Below are 15,916 nucleotides of genomic sequence, written 5' to 3' on the forward strand. Positions count from 1 at the left end.
CTTCTGTATTTACTAGTCAATAGAACATTCAATATTTGTGCGCTTTGTTTCTTAACTATAATATTATTATTTTTATAGCTGTAATGATATCACTAGTTCTTGGACGTTCTCTCCAGGATATTGTCTGTAAAACCGATAGAAACTACGCGGTGAGTTAACGTTATTCCTCCACACTTGAGTCTTTTAGAAATAGAAGTAGCCTACAAGTGTGGGTTTGTCAGCAGAGCTTTTTTTGTTGGTAGTGGGCGTGTTTTTAGTCCACCTGCCAAGAAGACCGCTGGGACAAATTCCACTCGGCTGTGCCTGGAGAAACATTGAGAAGCTTCATACGGAGCAGAGGAGAGGAATTATTTGGACAACTTGTTTTGTTTTTTTGAAAGCTTTTCTTTTTGGCCACTCTTGGAGTTTTAAATTGCAATTGTATAAACTGGACAATTTAAGTCACTGCAGTGTTTGTTGGCCCGGAGAAAACATGAAACACACAAATGATGTTTAACATTTCTGCAGACGGAGGTTCATTTTCTAAAAACTTAGAGGATTTTGACTCTATTCGCAGCGTTCTGCTTTACAGGTCAGTGGAGTACGAGTACTTTTATTTTAAAGCATGCTGTTGTTTGGTCAGAGGTGCAGACGTTTGCTAAATACCGGAGGGGATTTAAAAAAAAAAAAAAAAAAAAGCCACCCCGGTGGAGAGAAAGGGGGCAACAAAATAAAAGTTCAAATGTGCTTTTATTTTGAAATTCAGTAGACGAAGGCAACTAACGGTCCTTTCTTTATTTTAATATCATGTCGGTGTTTATTTCCAAACGGTTAAACTTTAATACATGTTTCCTGTAACTATAATATGAGCGGGTATGTGGTGTTGTCTGTGTCGTTACTGCATTATTTAACGTGGACGAGAGTCTCGTGCTGCCAGGTAGCAAGAAGAGTCACCCAAAGTTTCTGCGTTGTTAGGGGCAACTGCGCCGTCCGCCAATCAGATTGGCCCCGTTCTTGCCACGTGACCACACCCACCGCAGCGCGCTCATCAGTGCTTCCAACATGGCGAGCGAGCGAGCGTCGCCGTTCGTTTTTCTTTTTAAAGTTAAGCTTTTAGCTACGAACTCCGAAAATTAAAAACACGTGAAATAAAAATGGCCTTTGCGAACGCGCGCACGCTTACCGAAGAAACTCTTTATAGCGGTCGGGAGGAAGAAGACGGCGAGCACGGCACCGACCGCGACCCAGCATCATCAAGTGTCAACAGCTCCGACTACTCTGAGTAAGAAGATAGTTTGACTCCGCGCGACTAGTAAACAAACAAACAAACAGTCTCCGCACGTGCACGTGGTAATATGAGACCACGTGGAGCTACTGGAGGTTGTGCGTGAGATAAAGTCGAACTGGAAAAGTTTGTGCGGAGGAGATGTAACGTGACACTTTGAACAGTCACTATGATGGTTTACATTGTAGATATAAAACGCTTTAGATTCATCCAGTTTACTACACATATATAATACGTTGTTTTTAAATACAAGTGCTTCTAAATGTCAGGAAGCGTCATCCCAGCCTCTCTCCTTCCTTGTGCTTTTCATGGCTTTAGGGTGTGTTCTCAATTTGGGAGGTAAACCTTCTTAAATAATTGTATGCTGCCTGTCATCCTCAGTAGATTTATAGATATCACTTCCAAGCTGCCCACCGCAGGTTTAAAAAGGGAGAAACCAAAAACATCTCCTTTTTTAGTTCCACCCTTTTGGTCAAGCATGTGATTACACTTAAAAACAAATACATACAGTAGTTTCTACTGTAGGGTTATAAACGCATGCAATAACTGATACTGTAAAACTGTATTTGACTCCGTGTTTGGATACAAGTTTGGCACAAAAAAATGCCCCAAAAGCTTAAACTGTGCAAAATGTCAAATGATATCTAGTCACATACCACTGATCCCACTGTGCCTTTTGACACTACATGTCTTTCAATGCTCTCAGTGACCTGGAACCAGAATGGCTTGATGACATCCAGAAGAACGGCGAGCTCTTCTACCTGGAACTGAGTGAGGGCGAAGAGGAGGCCGCGTTGGCCCAAGCCGCCGCCGCCGCCGCCGGCAGCCAAGGTGTGTCCACCAACCACGTTCGCTTCAGCGAGGAGGAGGCCGAGATCATCACCGAGCAAAGCAAGAAGCAGCGATGCGGGTCGAGGACGAAAGGTGAGCCGGCGCTGAAGAGGTTAGCCAGGATCCTGAGGAGAAAACGCCGGCCATCTCAGCGCAGAGGAGGAGGAGGAAAAGGAGGGAAGGATGGAGGTAAAGACAACTCGACTTCATCTCCTCCGGCATCCATCCTGAAGAACCAGCCGGGTCAAAGGCAGGGCGTGACGGTTCAGCAGCAGCAGCTGAAGGAAGTGTGCGTCTACCTCAACCCTAAACGTCTCGGAGGTTCCTCAACACCTCTGTCTGACGGAGGAGGCCTTCTGGAAGCTCTGCTGGGGGTGGTGCATCGCCCGTCCTGGAGCAGAGGAAACACTGCATCGGTCAGTCAGGAGGAGAGGCTGACTGTTCATGGACTAATACCCAACAGCCCGGCCATCAAATGTGGCCAAATTCTGATCGGTAAGACTATGAATCCAACAGTTGGCTGGTATTTACTAGAATACAAATCTACAAAAATATCTCAGTTTCTTTACTTGTGTCAGCGGCCATCTTAAATACCGTCACAGTGTTTTCTATACAGTTTTGAAAAGGCACGTGAAGCCCTATAATACAAAAACAAGTATATTCCGTCTAAGTGTAACTTTCAGCACACAGTCACTCATAGAGTGAATGAAACTCTTCAAGTTCAGGTCTGGTTCTGTAAAAATGCTAATCTGTCCGTTTGAAAGCAGGGTTTCTCCAGAGTGATTTATTTTCTTCTATCTAATGATCGGACAGCTTTCACTAGCAGACGGAGGAACTCGCCACAAATGACTGCCCACATGAGTTACTGTTTAGCGGCCCGGCTCCATGCTCAAACAATTAAGAGTGGTTTAAATACCTGGAATAGCTCTGTGACTGAGACGCGGGTCAGGTGAAGCTCTTAAATGGCCTTTTTTACTGGGTCTACTCAGCCAGGTGCACGGGTCAGCAGGGTTCTTACTGACTGCTGCTGTGTTCAGGTGACGTGCTGGTAGCGGTGGACGATGTGGACGTGACGTCTGAAAACATCGAGAGGGTTCTGTCCTGCATCCCAGGACCGACACAGGTCAGTGTTAGTGGTTTTCCTTTTAGTATCGATATTGATATTCACCAATACTGGGAGCTCCGTTTTTTTTTTTATTTCTAAGGCCGCATTTTCGTCTTTTTCGGATCCCGGCTCGTCACAAACTGCAAACTAGGACGGTACAAATAGACGTTAAGTTACTTTGGCTTTTTCTAAGCTGCTAAAATGTGAATAGAAAGCAGAAGTCAGTGCTGTTTAACGTTAGAAAACCCCTCAATTAGAGAAAGGATCCTTTGAGCAGTAACTTAAAAAAAAAAAAAAAAAAATCCATAGTCTGCGCCTCAGTCGTGCATTTTCACCCAAAAAAAAAAGCAGACCATCAAAAAGCAGGAATTTGCAAATGACAGAGTGCGCCTGGGTTGACGGCGGATAGACGCGACTGCGGTGTGACGCCACAGGAAGCTGTTGTGGGATTTGGAAGCTCAGCTGATTAGAAGATGTTGTCGGAAACTAAAATACATTGTCGGGAAAGAGCGACGGAAGATTTTCCTCTCTCGAAAAAGTGGAAATAGAGTTGTGTTGGTGACAGAATGATTGTTTTGTGTGTGTGTGTGTGTGTGTGTGTGTGTGTGTGTGTGTGTGTGTGTGTGTGTGTGTGTTGGATGATGGTTTGTCTGTGTGCCAGCCCTCCCAGATGGAACGCAGACGGTACTTATTATGTTCTGAGGAACAAATATTAGTATCGGAGTTAGTCCACCGTGCCCTCTGTAGCTGAACAAGCCTCAGTTAGTCCTCCGCTCGTGTTGTCGAGTGCCTGTGTCCACCTATAATGACTGACATCAACGGGCTGGAATTCCAGTGAGAGCACACTCCAGTCTCACCACATCCTTATTATTTATGATGAGAGAAAGCGCTGCAGTTAGCCCACTCAGCCTCTTTACCCAGGGACTTCTCAAATTTAGGCCTTTGCCCCATTTGAAAGTTTTCTACCTTTTTTTTTTTCCTCGTCTGAAGTTGATTCCCTCAGCTCAATCTACCCGAAGCCACTTCTCGCATCCTGCGCGAATTCAAAAAAAATATTGACCTCTCGAGTGTCGGGAGTCACCAGTTGAAAGGTGCGTCACGTGGTTGTTCCACCGCTGCTCCGCTCGTCTTTAATAATACCCCTGGAATTGGCTAAAATGGCGGGCAGCCCAGATGCAGGCGCCTGCTGGGGCGGCGGGTGTCCTGTGGTTAGTGCTGACAGACCTTGGAGGGTTCTGGGAGCGATCGCCGGATTAGAAAAATACAGTTTCAACATTTCCTCTCTTCAACATCGAGGACTACCCACGTTTGTTTGAAAGTAATGACCACAACACCTCATTTATTTCTTGGAGCATATGACTTTTTCTTAGGTTAGTTACAGACTCGGAACAATGCTCGGGTCAGGACCTGGACCTCCACGGTTCTGCCTTCGTTCCGCTGGTTTTTTCCCCCCCTAAATGTCTCCATAAGGGAAAACTCCTCAGACCTACTGGATCGTCTTTATAGGACATTCCCCTTGTGTCGGGGTTACGTGGCGTTATTCCTTCTAGAAATAAAACCTGCACCAAACCCAAATGCAGTGATGGTTGCTGGTTCAGATTAGAGATGCTGACCTGATGACGTGGATCGTGCATTGCTGCTCTTTTTTCCACATCTGGACTCTGGTTCTGATATCCTTGAATCGCTGACGGGTCTCAGCCCAGTCAGCTCACTGTTTATAGATACGCCACGGCAGCGTGTCGACAATGTACATTGTTTTTTGTTGCTAGAGAAGTGTGTTTGCATCAATTATGTGCAAGTTTAAACAACAACAATGCGTGGGATGTAGTTCCAGCAGCAGTATTACTGGGTCACTTGTGATGTATGGTATTTGTGAGTTCTTTGCCGACACACTTTCTCTGCTACGGTGACTTTCTAGGAATGCCAGTATTAAATGGAGAACTGGGGCATGAACAAGAGAAGATGGACTGTCTTGTTGTCCTGCCGCTGTTTCTTTGAGTAGCAGACGTCTGGTTATAATTAGTCAAACACACACACACACACACACACACACACACAGATCCCTGCTCTTTGTTCTGCTGCGGTGAGGTCTGGCTGTTGGTGTCACTTTCTTTCTCTCTGACAATCACGTCCTGCTTTTCGCTTTTCAGCCTTTTTCAATGAATGTGTAATGATTGACGTTTTTTTGGCAGCACGGCACACGTGCACACCTCTATTTTCCTACGACAGACACATGAGCACTGTTAAAATGTCTTGCCAAGTATAATAATGTGGTTCCGTAGTGGCTGATTTTTTTTTTTTTATATAAATGAATGAACTCTGAGAAGGACTGGTAGGAAAGCTGATGCAATGAAATGACGTAACAGGATATAAATCTGTTCTTATTTTGCGCCTCTCCTCCTCCAGGTGAGGCTGACGTTGGAGACGGTAGCTCGGGGCGACGGCGACGGCAGTGCGAGCGACACTTCATCGGACCGTAAGACGAAGGCCTCTTCTCCTCCAGTCAGCCAGCTGGTGCGTCTGCTGTGGGGAGAGGACACCGCCGAACTTCAGATGTCCATAGGACACATCCCGCACGTTGTCCTGTACCTCTCGCTGAAACTGGACTCGGCATCGCCGCAGGAAGAGGTCAGTCTGTGACCTCTTCCTGAAATGTCTGATGAAACACGTATGGGTATTTAAACCTCATCTTGGCCATTTTGACCAAAAGTCTGAGGAAATGAAGTGCAGGCTTCACCTGCGTCTCTATTGCGTCTTAAGCCCCACAAAAATCATGCTTATTAGTCGGTTGACACATCAAAAAGTGATCACTGCACGCAATTTTCCTTGCAGCAATAAAGCGACAACAATAGTGCCATTGAGATTGAAGTTGGATGTTGAGCTGTAGAGAGAGAGACAGATTTAAAACGCTAGAAATGCAGTCTGAGATCATAAAATCTCCTCTTTGTTTTAAGTCCAACATTAACCATAAAGAAGTCAAAGAGCTTAGAAACAAAACGCAGATTTTGCTGTGGAGAAGTGGAGTGTATTTGATTAGTCAGTGACATTCAGTGCTGGAAGCCCCACCCCAAAGCTCCTGCAAGTTATAGATGTCATAAATGAGTTATAGTGCATAATCATAATTGTTAGGAGTTTATACCAATCTCCACCAGAAGGGTGCAGCAGAGCTGTCTCTGTGGCGCAATTGGTTAGCGCGTTCGGCTGTTAACCGAAAGGTTGGTGGTTCGAGCCCACCCAGGGACGTTCAGTTTTTGTTCTTAAATAAAATATGGCGTCGTGTAAATCAGTAACTTGGTGTCTGTGATCAGGGGTCAGGGTCAGATAAACCAGGAGCAAGAGTGTGACTGCTTTCTTTTGCATTTAGACGGTCAGAATGTAGAAAAGTTCACGGAGTTCCTCTGTGGAAACTGTTAATAAAGAGCAACGAGGAGGGAGCTTTGAACAGAGCGAGCCTCGTGTGCAGTCAGTGCTGACGGAGGAAAAACAAAAGCTAAATATGGCCATTAAATTTAAGATGAATGGAACTGACTGTTGAGATCTGTACCCTGGATGACCACATGTTTTTCCATCCCTTTGGAACGATAGCGGGTCTCTGGGAAACCCGATCGCGACTTTGTGGTCAACAGCACACCGACTCCGAGAGTGTGTTTGAAACATTGACCCGTACAGACGTACGGAGGAGAGTTCTGATAATTGAGTGTTAAGAAATGACCTGAGGTGTGCGGGAAATCCCCGATTCCAGGAATGGAAAGCTTCCCTTTGACTTTATCTGACGCGACTCAGACTCTCTCAGCGAACTACCGCTCTGGACGGTTTCCACTGACCGAAACAACAAGAGAGCCGGGGGGAGAAGTTAAGGCGCTCTGCCCCGAGCAAACCTTTAATGCTGTGAACTTTATTCTCTTGTTCTACTCTGAATCCACACTTCCTTTTGGCTGTAGTGCAGCAGTCTATTAACACAATATATCCATCTTTTTTTATTCACATGTATTCAAGTGTTAATCCCACAGTGTGTGTGTGTGTGTGTGTGTGTGTGTGTGTGTGTGTTCTCGCAAACGACACCTCCTCCGCTGTAATTCCATTTTTCCCCCCGTGGACGTTGATTGGCAGGTTCATATTTTCTTTACGGTTGAGCTTCACGGTCTGCAGTTCCATTTTGTGTATCTGCTCGCCAGATTTTCTTTCTTCCTTGACATTAACAGCGGTGCAGAGTGCCGGGTTGTCTGTCATTTATTTTCTAAATGACAGTGTCGTGTATGAACGTCGACTTTGATTTTTTATTTTTTTTTGATTGCTGGGTAGCAGAAATTGGAGAGGTTCAGCAGGTGGTATTTTTGAGTCTTAGCTGTGTGAGAATTTTAGTGATCCGAGATGTAACTGAAGCGTTGTACTGCGTTGCTTTGTCGCCTCGTTTCTTTGTCCTGGTTGGCAAAGCCTGCAAGGACCCCTTCATGAATGTTTTTCACCCCCTCACCCACCACCTCCTCTGATCCCCTCAGCGGCTCTTATCCGCCCCGTTTCCTTTAAAGTGTCCAGCGTGCTGAGACGAATACTAATGTCACCAAAGATTCACCGAGTCCGCCCGGAGCGCTCCCTCGTCTCTTGTGAGGTGCTTGTGTTTCGTCCGGGGATGAAGACAAAATCACAAAATAGTTTGGTTGCACACTATTTGGAAGTGCGTGCTGTAGGTTCCAGAAGAGCAGCTGAGAGTTTCTGTGAGCTTCAGACAAATTCCTGTATTTCCTGAATCTGACTTCTCTTTACTCTGGAAAGTCAAACATGTAAAATCGTCATCTTTAAAGTGGCATCTTTGTGTGAAAACGGGTTGAAACATCGATTGAGGTGACAGAATAAACCTCCAGTGGTTCATGTGTTGATCTTTGCTTTCCATGAATCAGAGGAGAAACGATTTTGGTGACTCCAGCATCCGACGGCAGATATTTCACATTTTGATGTGACATTTTTTTGGTTGAGAGGCTCACCAGAGTGGTTTCCTTCTGCTGGATGTATCATTGTCATGACACAGTTAACCAGATATTCGTATGTGTGTGCTCGTGTCTGCAGGAGGAGATCTTGTACCAGTACCCCGTGTCTGAGGCGTCCGGCCAGCTGAAAGGAGTGAGGGGCATCTTCCTCACTCTGTGCGACATGCTGGAGAACGTCACAGGAGGGCAAATACTCAGGTAGGGGAAGCAGCATGGGGAAAAAATACAAATGCAACTTTTTTCTGTTACATGTGGAGGATTTAATCCCCACTTTATTTATTAAACCAACCAGATGCTTTGATTCCAACTGGTTCTTTATCAAATCAGACTATGTTCTTTCTGAAAATGGCTATAATACTGTTTTATTTTCTCTTATATCATATTTTATGGTTTGAAAACATAAAAAAATAATGAAAGAATCCTATTTCAAGGTCTGTGAGCCTAACAGGATGTCTTTAAATGTCTTGTTTTGTCCGACCAAATGTCAAAAACTAAAAGATATTCATTCTACATCCATGTAAAACACTTAAAACAGTGATTTCTAACCGATTTTTCGCCCATAATGAAGCTCCTATACTTACATATAATATCTTTAGTAGACCATATTAGTTGTATACGATACCATTGATACTGTAAAGTGTCATTTTTTCTCAAAATCAAGTCCACATTGTGTCTGAACCCTTGATCTTTGTCAGACACAGAGCTGGTTCTTCCATGAAGAGGCATATTCAGTGCAGAGTTATGAATGTTTCCATCCTTTTTTTCATCTCCTCCTCCTTCTGCTAATAAAAAAAGAAAAAAGCGCTGGCACAAGAAAGGGTGCCGTTTATAGGCAGATATTTATTTATTTATAATGGCCTCTTATATAAAAACAAAATTCTGAGGAATCAAGATGAATGTGGTGGTGATGAATTCCCAAAATGTTGTTATTGTAGCTCCTTCAAATTCCTAACTTTTCTGCCAGTTGGATGTTTTGAATATCAACACAATTCCCAGTTGAGTTTAAAACCACAGTGAGCCTGGAAAAAAAGGTCTGGCGACTGGATGTCAAGACTGTAACAATCAGGTTGTATTTACTGTATGTTAACGGCGCCGTCCTCATTGTTTTGTTCTATTCGTCACTTTGTTTTTTTGTTTTTTTTGTCTTTTCACCGTTTCTCCTTTTAGTTCTTCTCTGCTGCTCGGGAAACAGCTGGTCCATGTGGGCTACTGGAAGGAGAGCAACAACCTGTTGGTCATCGGTCTTCCTGCCGAGAGGTAGAGGGAGGCAGCGTCAAACATTCTGCACTCTGATTGTTACGCTGTGACGTAGCCCCGCCTCCACCACATTTCATTTGAAGTGCGGCCTTTTAGCAGCTGAGAAACAGACAACGCAGACATCACCCGAAAAAAAGAAATTGTCAGGAGATCATTTTTAACAATCAAGGTGCCGATGTTGATGCGGTGATGAGTTCTCTGAGCGGGACGTGAGCCCGAGAAATGAACTGTTTCAACCGTATTTCAGAGCACAATCTGTAAAAACAATTTCAGCGTTCACACGTGCTTCTTTTTGTCCTTTGTTGGCAGGATGAATGCCTTTTTTTTTTTTTTTTTTAAGGAGCACGTGGCTGTTCATGAGATGAGTCATATTGCCCAAACCTTTTTCACTTTTAGTCATCAAGGCAGCCCGATCAATCGTCGTCTCGGTTGACAAATAATCCCATTCATGCTTAAAAAAACACACAGATTGATTTTTGAGGAACACCCACGCGTAGAAAGAAAAAAAACACAAACTGACTTTTATCAATGTTTTTGCTTCACGGCTCCTGGCAGTTAGTCCAAATATTTGATAAGATCTGCTGAAGTTTATTCACGTTCTGTGTTTGACATTTCTCCGGTTGCCTCCAGGGTTCCACTGCTGTATTTGCAGACGGTGGTGGGAGACGTAGTCCGGACTCTCAAAGTGATGTACGGCTCCTTAGACAAGTGAGTCGCTCAAAAAAATGTGTTTCACTAATTCAAAGCAAAGGTTTTCCAGCTGAATTTGACACAAGAGTCTTCATTGTCTCACTCTCTTAACCCCCTTTTCTTTGCTCTCAAATATCCTTCCCTTCTTCCATTTCTTTATTCTTGAAATTGAATCGTTCTTCTCTAGTTCATTTTCATATCTTCATTGTGTCCTCCGCAGTGCGTTCTGTAAGGTGGACCACACGCCCAGGTTGGACCACTTCTTCTGCCTGTTCTTCCAGCAGCTCATCCAGCCGTCTCGCTTGAGGGACGGCTCCTCAGCGCCACCGGTCCCCGATGTCTCGGGGACCCTTTTTCTTGACGGACTGCCGGCGGTCCGATGGCTGACGCTGCCTCCGGAAATCAAGGTGAGTGTGTGTGTGTGTGTGTGTGTGTGTGTGTGTGTGTGTGTGTGTGTGTGTGTGTGGACTGAGACAAGAATATTATTTATTGATCAATATTTGTGTTGGATCATAAGTAAATAAAGTAATAACAGATATTTGAATATCATTTTGTTACGTTTCCTCAACAATTGAATGTGATAATGTTGACATAAATGAAGCTATGGCGTCCTCTAGTGTCCACTGTTGAAAATTACACAAAATTAAAATTGTCCATGAGCATATTCAATGTGTGTGCCCACAATGAACGCATATTGTTGTTGTGACAATAATGAAATGCTGTTAAGCTTATATTTCATTTTCTCTGTCTCCAGATGGAGGTGGATACTGTTCTCTCTGATTTTGAGTCTTCTGATTTTGGAGAAATGGTGAGAAAACACTGAATTACTTTTTAAAAGTATGTCACCTGTTAGTGATGGACAATTGTCTTGAAAAAAAAAATGACAAATGAGTGTTGTTAGACTAAAGAGTCACATCAGCGGTTCATGTTGCGTTATGACCCCCGAAGATACAAGTCAGCTGAGCAGCTTTATGTCTTCTAGCCTCAGCAGGGGAGAGGAGAAGGTTAGACTATTTTTAGAAGTGGGGGGGGGGGGGGGGCAGGATTATTGATGCAGGAGCTAGTTAAGTAAAGTCAATGGTCATTTAACAACTTGGAGTTTTCATATGATCATGGTGAGCTTTGTCAAGTATACTTATTTCTTTGGTTCACTGTTTTCAAGTTTTATTCCTTAAATAATACAGATGACAACCAGTTGAATAATGCCTCATCTGCTACATACAGACATTCATTCATTGGTCAAACTTAAAACAACAGTGTGTGTATGTGTTCACTGTCTTGTATTTTTTATCTTTGTCCTTTAACAGTCCGAGGACTTTTTTGGCCTGAGGCGTCTGTATGTAATTCTTGGCTCCTGTTTGTTCTACAAGGTACGAATCTCAATCAAGAGAAACACACACACACACACACACACACACACACACACACACACACACAGGCCTCAGCCTTATCATATTTATATCCTCCCCTGATGGCACCACACTGTCTAGACAACAATAGAAGACCCGGCTGACAGAATATGACCTTTCAGACATGATGGCGTGACGAGCCTATTCTGTGGCTCAGTGACAATTCATCAACCTAATCTGTTAAATTATTAACCAAGGAGAGAAGGAGGGCAGTGAGCAGCGCACTGTGTTGTTACTGTGGGATGTTCCAAAATCTATTATCACCATTTACTAGATGTATATTTTTATGTGCGTCCTCGGTCTGCAACTGTGTCGGTAAAGAAAGAAATTCAAACATGAAGAGAAGAAGTTGATCTTTTGTATTTTTTAAATGTATTTTACTACATCATCCACATGCTCACCGTCCAGTCCTACCTGATTGCCAACCACCTGCCTAAAGAGGACCTGCTGGACGTGTGCCTGTACTGCCAGCACTACTGCCTGCTGCCGCTGGCGTCTGAGCAGCGGGTGGGTCAGCTGGTCATCTGGAGGGAGGTGTTTCCCCAGCAGAGAGCTAACGGCGGCAGCAGCACAGTGCCGGGCTACAGCCAGCCTCAAGGACGTCACTTCCTCCTCATAGTGGGATTGGTAAGGAGACGAATCACTGATTGGATTTGTTCTCGTCCAGTATCTATTCATAGTATTCTTTGTTTATCTTTGCTTGTATGTCTGTATCTCTCCCCCTCAGAGGCACTTCATGCAGTGTGTGCTGTTGGAGGCAGGTGGCTGTGCTTCTGCAGCTTTGGGCTCTACAGGACCCGATTGTGTTTACGTAGATCAGGTGAACTTTACAGGAGATTCCTAACATACCATACAAACACACTGATCCTCTACTTGAACAAAAGCTAGTACGTCCTCCTTCTTTTGTCTGGTGGTTTTAAGCTTTACTTCCGCAACCGTGAGAAACGTCAATGTGCTCAAGAATTCTGAGTCAGTTGCTCCTGGAACAATAAATTCTCCCCGTCGGGGAATCGAACCCCGGTCTTCCGCGTGACAGGCGGAGATACTGTCCACTATACTAACGAGGAGGGATACTGTTCTTGAAGACAGACATGTCTTTTATATGGACAACATGGGACAAGGACATACAAGCATTAGGACTATATCAAACAATATTTATTGATGTTAATCTCCCTGAGATCCTCCATTGTTCAGGTGGAGACACTGTCTACTATACTAACAAGGAGGGACAATGTCCAAAAAGACATGGCTGTCTTTTATATGGACAACATAGGACAATGACGTACAAGCATTAAGACTACATCAAACAATATTTATTAATGGTAAAGTGCAATGAATTCTCCCTGTCGGGGAATCGAACCCTAGTCTTCTGCTCAATCAACGGAAATACTGCCCACCATAATAACAAGGAAGGTCAATGTGCCAAATAACAACCTCTCCTTATAGAAGAAAATCACAATCTGTTGATCGCCACAATATAAAGGTACTCTCTCTTGCACCCTGAATCCAGGTGAAGGCCACCTTGCTGCAACTGGAGGTGTTGGAAGCAGGTATTGAGGAGCGTCTCAATGCTCCGCCTGCTCCCTGCCTGTCCTGCGCCGACTGGTTCCTCCCTGCTGCCACGGCCCGCGACCGCCTGGACAGCCTGGCCTCTTCCTCCCCCGTCTTCAGCAAGCTAGCAGGGGCTGTCAAAGGCTCCTCCTCCGGGTCCAGAGGCCGTAGCCTGTTTGGGGAGAAGGCCCGGAGGTCCAGCCCCCAGAGGAGCCTGTCTGACAGTGGGAGTGAGGGACAGATGGATGCTGGGTCAGGGTTTGTTTCATCAATGGCTCCAGGCCTCAGTCCACATTCCACCCCAGACTCAGGGAGGAAGCTGGGGGGGCGTCGGGACTCGCTGGGATCTGGAGGGTCGGATGGGAGTGGAGGCAGCGGAGGTCTCTTCAAGGTACACTTGTAGTCTTTTATCAATTCTAATATTTGGTCCTATTTGGTTCTTTTCTTTGTTAAACGGTTAGTTAGCAGGTTATCTAGAAAACTTAAGAAGGTGTGGGGATACTCACGAGCCTCCGGCTGAGCGCTGCTGTGTTGGAGTTTTTCCCCGGGGAACGAGAGGGTTGCCTTTATGTGAGTTGCTGAGGATAGGCCTCTGACTGTTGTTTGTGCCTATGCACCGAACAACAGTTTGGAGTACCCGGCCTTTTTGGAGTCTCTGCTTTGCGTTCTGGAAAGGGCGCAGAGTGGGGACTCGATAGTTTTGCTGGGGGACTTCAACGCTCGTGTGGGTATCAATGGAGAAACCTGGAGGGGGGTGATTGGGAGGAACAGCCTGCCTGATCTAAACCCAAGTGGTGCTTTTGTTGTTGGACTCTCTGTGCTAGTCATGGATTGGCCATAACAAACACCATGTTTGAGCATAGGGCGGTTCATAAGTGTACTTGGTACCAGACCACCCTCGGCCAAAGATCTATGATCGACTTTGTGGTCATATCATCAGATATCTGTGGCCGTATGTCTTGGACGCTCGGGTGAAGAGAGGAGTAGAGCTGTCAACTGATCACCTGGTGGTGAGTTGGATCAGATGGCAGGGGAGGCTGCCGGACAGACCTGGAAACCCAAGCGTGTGGTCAAGGTGAACTGGGAATGTCTGGCTGAGGCCCCTGTCCGCGAGATCTTCAACTCCCACCTTCGGAAGAATTTCTCCTGCATCCCGGGGGAGGCTGTGGACGTGGATTCCGAGTGGGCCATGTTCAGAGCCTCCATTGCTAGAAGCTGTGGTCACAAGGTAATCGGTGCCTGTCATGGCGGCAACCTGAGGACCCTCTGGTAGACACCAGAGGTGAAGGAGGCTGTCAAGTTGAAGAAGGAGGCCTTTGAGGCTTGGCTGGCTCCAAGGGTCTCTGGAAACAGCAGACAGGTACCGGTTAGCCAGAAGAGCTGCAGCTGTGGCGGTTGCCAAGGCAAAAACCCGGGTGTGGGAGGAGTTCGGGGAGACCATGGAGAAGGACTTTCGGTTGTCTGGCAAAGCGTTAGACGATTCAGAAAGGGAAAACAGGGCTTGTCTCAGGCTGTGTTCAGCAGGGGACGAGAACTGCGAACCCGGATTCTGTCCTGGCCGTAGAACAGTGGACCAGCTCTTTATCCTTGCAGGTCTGTTGGAGGGGTCATGGGAGTTTGCCCGTCCAGTCTACATGTGTTTTGTGGACTTGGAGAAGGCCTACGACCGTGTCCCTCTGGGAGTCCTCTCGGGGGTACTGCGGGAATACGAGGTACCTGGGTCGTTGCTACGAACCATACGGTATGACCAAAGTGAGAGCTGTGTCCAGATACTTGGCACAAAGTCAAGCACGTTTCCAGTGCGAGCTGGCCTCTACCAGGGCTGTCCCTTGTGGGGAGGACACTGTCCGTTTTGGGGACCTCAGAATTGCATCCCTGCTTTTTGCAGATGATGTGGTTCTATTGGCTCCTTCAGAACGTGACATTCAGCACGCACTGGGACGGTTTGCAGCCCAGTGTGAAGCGGTCGGGATGAAAATCAGTACCTCCAAGTCTGAGGCCATGGTTCTCTGCCGGAAAATGGTGAATTGCACCCTCCGGGTTGGTAGTGCTGAGGTGGTTCGGGCATCTGATCACGATGCCTCCTGGACGTATCCCTTTTTGAAGTTTTCCAGGCTTGTCCAACTGGTAAGAGGCTCCGGGGTAGACCCAGAACACACTGGAGAGATTACATATCTCGTCTGGCCTGGGAACGCCTCAGGGTTTCCCAGGAGGAGCAAGAAAGCGTTGCTGCAAAGCCAGCTGACCCGGCTCCGGGTAAGCGGATAGATGGTGTTGTCATGTTTTGTCTTATGCTTTTTGCACGCTTCGACATCAGATTCCCAGAATGAAGCACCCAAACCCATTCTACCTAGGCACCCTAAAGAAGACCCTGAATGAAAGGGAGACAGAGGAGATGTACAACACCATCAAGTGGGTGATGGGAAATAATAATTTTCTTTCATCCTAACTGCATATATAATTAATGTTGGCTAGAACTAAAAACCCACATTTTCCTATTATGACAGACTGACTTCAGGTGCAGAGAACACCTTGTTCCACTATGTCTTAATGGAAACAGTTCAGGGGATCTTCATCGCTCCGACTCACAGAGAGGTGGCTCAGCTCAGCGGCTCCATCCACCCACAGCTCATCCGCAACTTCCACCACTGCTGCCTCTCCATACGGGCCGCATTCCAGCAGAGCCTGCCAGCCAGGGTGAGTCAGAGTTTACTCGTAAATGAATATAGTCTCAACCTCATCCCTTATCTCGCCTAACGACACAGTTAACACTAATCGTGGTTAACGGTTTGAGATAGTAAAGGAGACGTGTGTTACAACTATC

The 15,916-nt window shown here is 45.8% G+C and overlaps 1 protein-coding gene and 2 non-coding genes across 4 annotated transcripts in view; 2 read left to right on the plus strand and 1 right to left on the minus strand.

Annotated features, from left to right (window-relative positions):
* Positions 1–314: 314 nt before the first annotated feature.
* The window catches only part of intu (inturned planar cell polarity protein), a 32,322-nt gene continuing 16,720 nt past the window's right edge, over positions 315–15,916 (plus strand). For both annotated transcript variants that reach the window (XM_068728128.1, XM_068728127.1), the window contains exons 1-15: positions 315–571; positions 1,971–2,590; positions 3,133–3,218; positions 5,607–5,828; positions 8,265–8,383; positions 9,353–9,442; positions 10,073–10,150; positions 10,353–10,539; positions 10,887–10,940; positions 11,440–11,502; positions 11,950–12,168; positions 12,269–12,361; positions 13,052–13,483; positions 15,410–15,504; positions 15,600–15,789. In XM_068728128.1, the coding sequence (XP_068584229.1) occupies positions 486–571; positions 1,971–2,590; positions 3,133–3,218; positions 5,607–5,828; positions 8,265–8,383; positions 9,353–9,442; positions 10,073–10,150; positions 10,353–10,539; positions 10,887–10,940; positions 11,440–11,502; positions 11,950–12,168; positions 12,269–12,361; positions 13,052–13,483; positions 15,410–15,504; positions 15,600–15,789 (2,634 nt within the window). In that variant the 5' untranslated portion in view covers positions 315–485. The remainder of the gene's footprint in view (positions 572–1,970; positions 2,591–3,132; positions 3,219–5,606; positions 5,829–8,264; positions 8,384–9,352; positions 9,443–10,072; positions 10,151–10,352; positions 10,540–10,886; positions 10,941–11,439; positions 11,503–11,949; positions 12,169–12,268; positions 12,362–13,051; positions 13,484–15,409; positions 15,505–15,599; positions 15,790–15,916) is intronic.
* Positions 6,370–6,443, plus strand: trnan-guu (transfer RNA asparagine (anticodon GUU)). Its single transcript has one exon. It is a non-coding gene; the product is annotated as a tRNA-Asn (tRNA).
* trnad-guc (transfer RNA aspartic acid (anticodon GUC)) lies at positions 12,537–12,608 on the minus strand. Its single transcript has one exon. It is a non-coding gene; the product is annotated as a tRNA-Asp (tRNA).

The sequence above is a fragment of the Cebidichthys violaceus genome, unplaced genomic scaffold (assembly GCF_023349555.1).
Source record: "Cebidichthys violaceus isolate CVI_PGR_0920_01 unplaced genomic scaffold, fCebVio1.0.p SCAF_41, whole genome shotgun sequence".
Lineage (NCBI taxonomy): Eukaryota > Metazoa > Chordata > Actinopteri > Perciformes > Stichaeidae > Cebidichthys > Cebidichthys violaceus.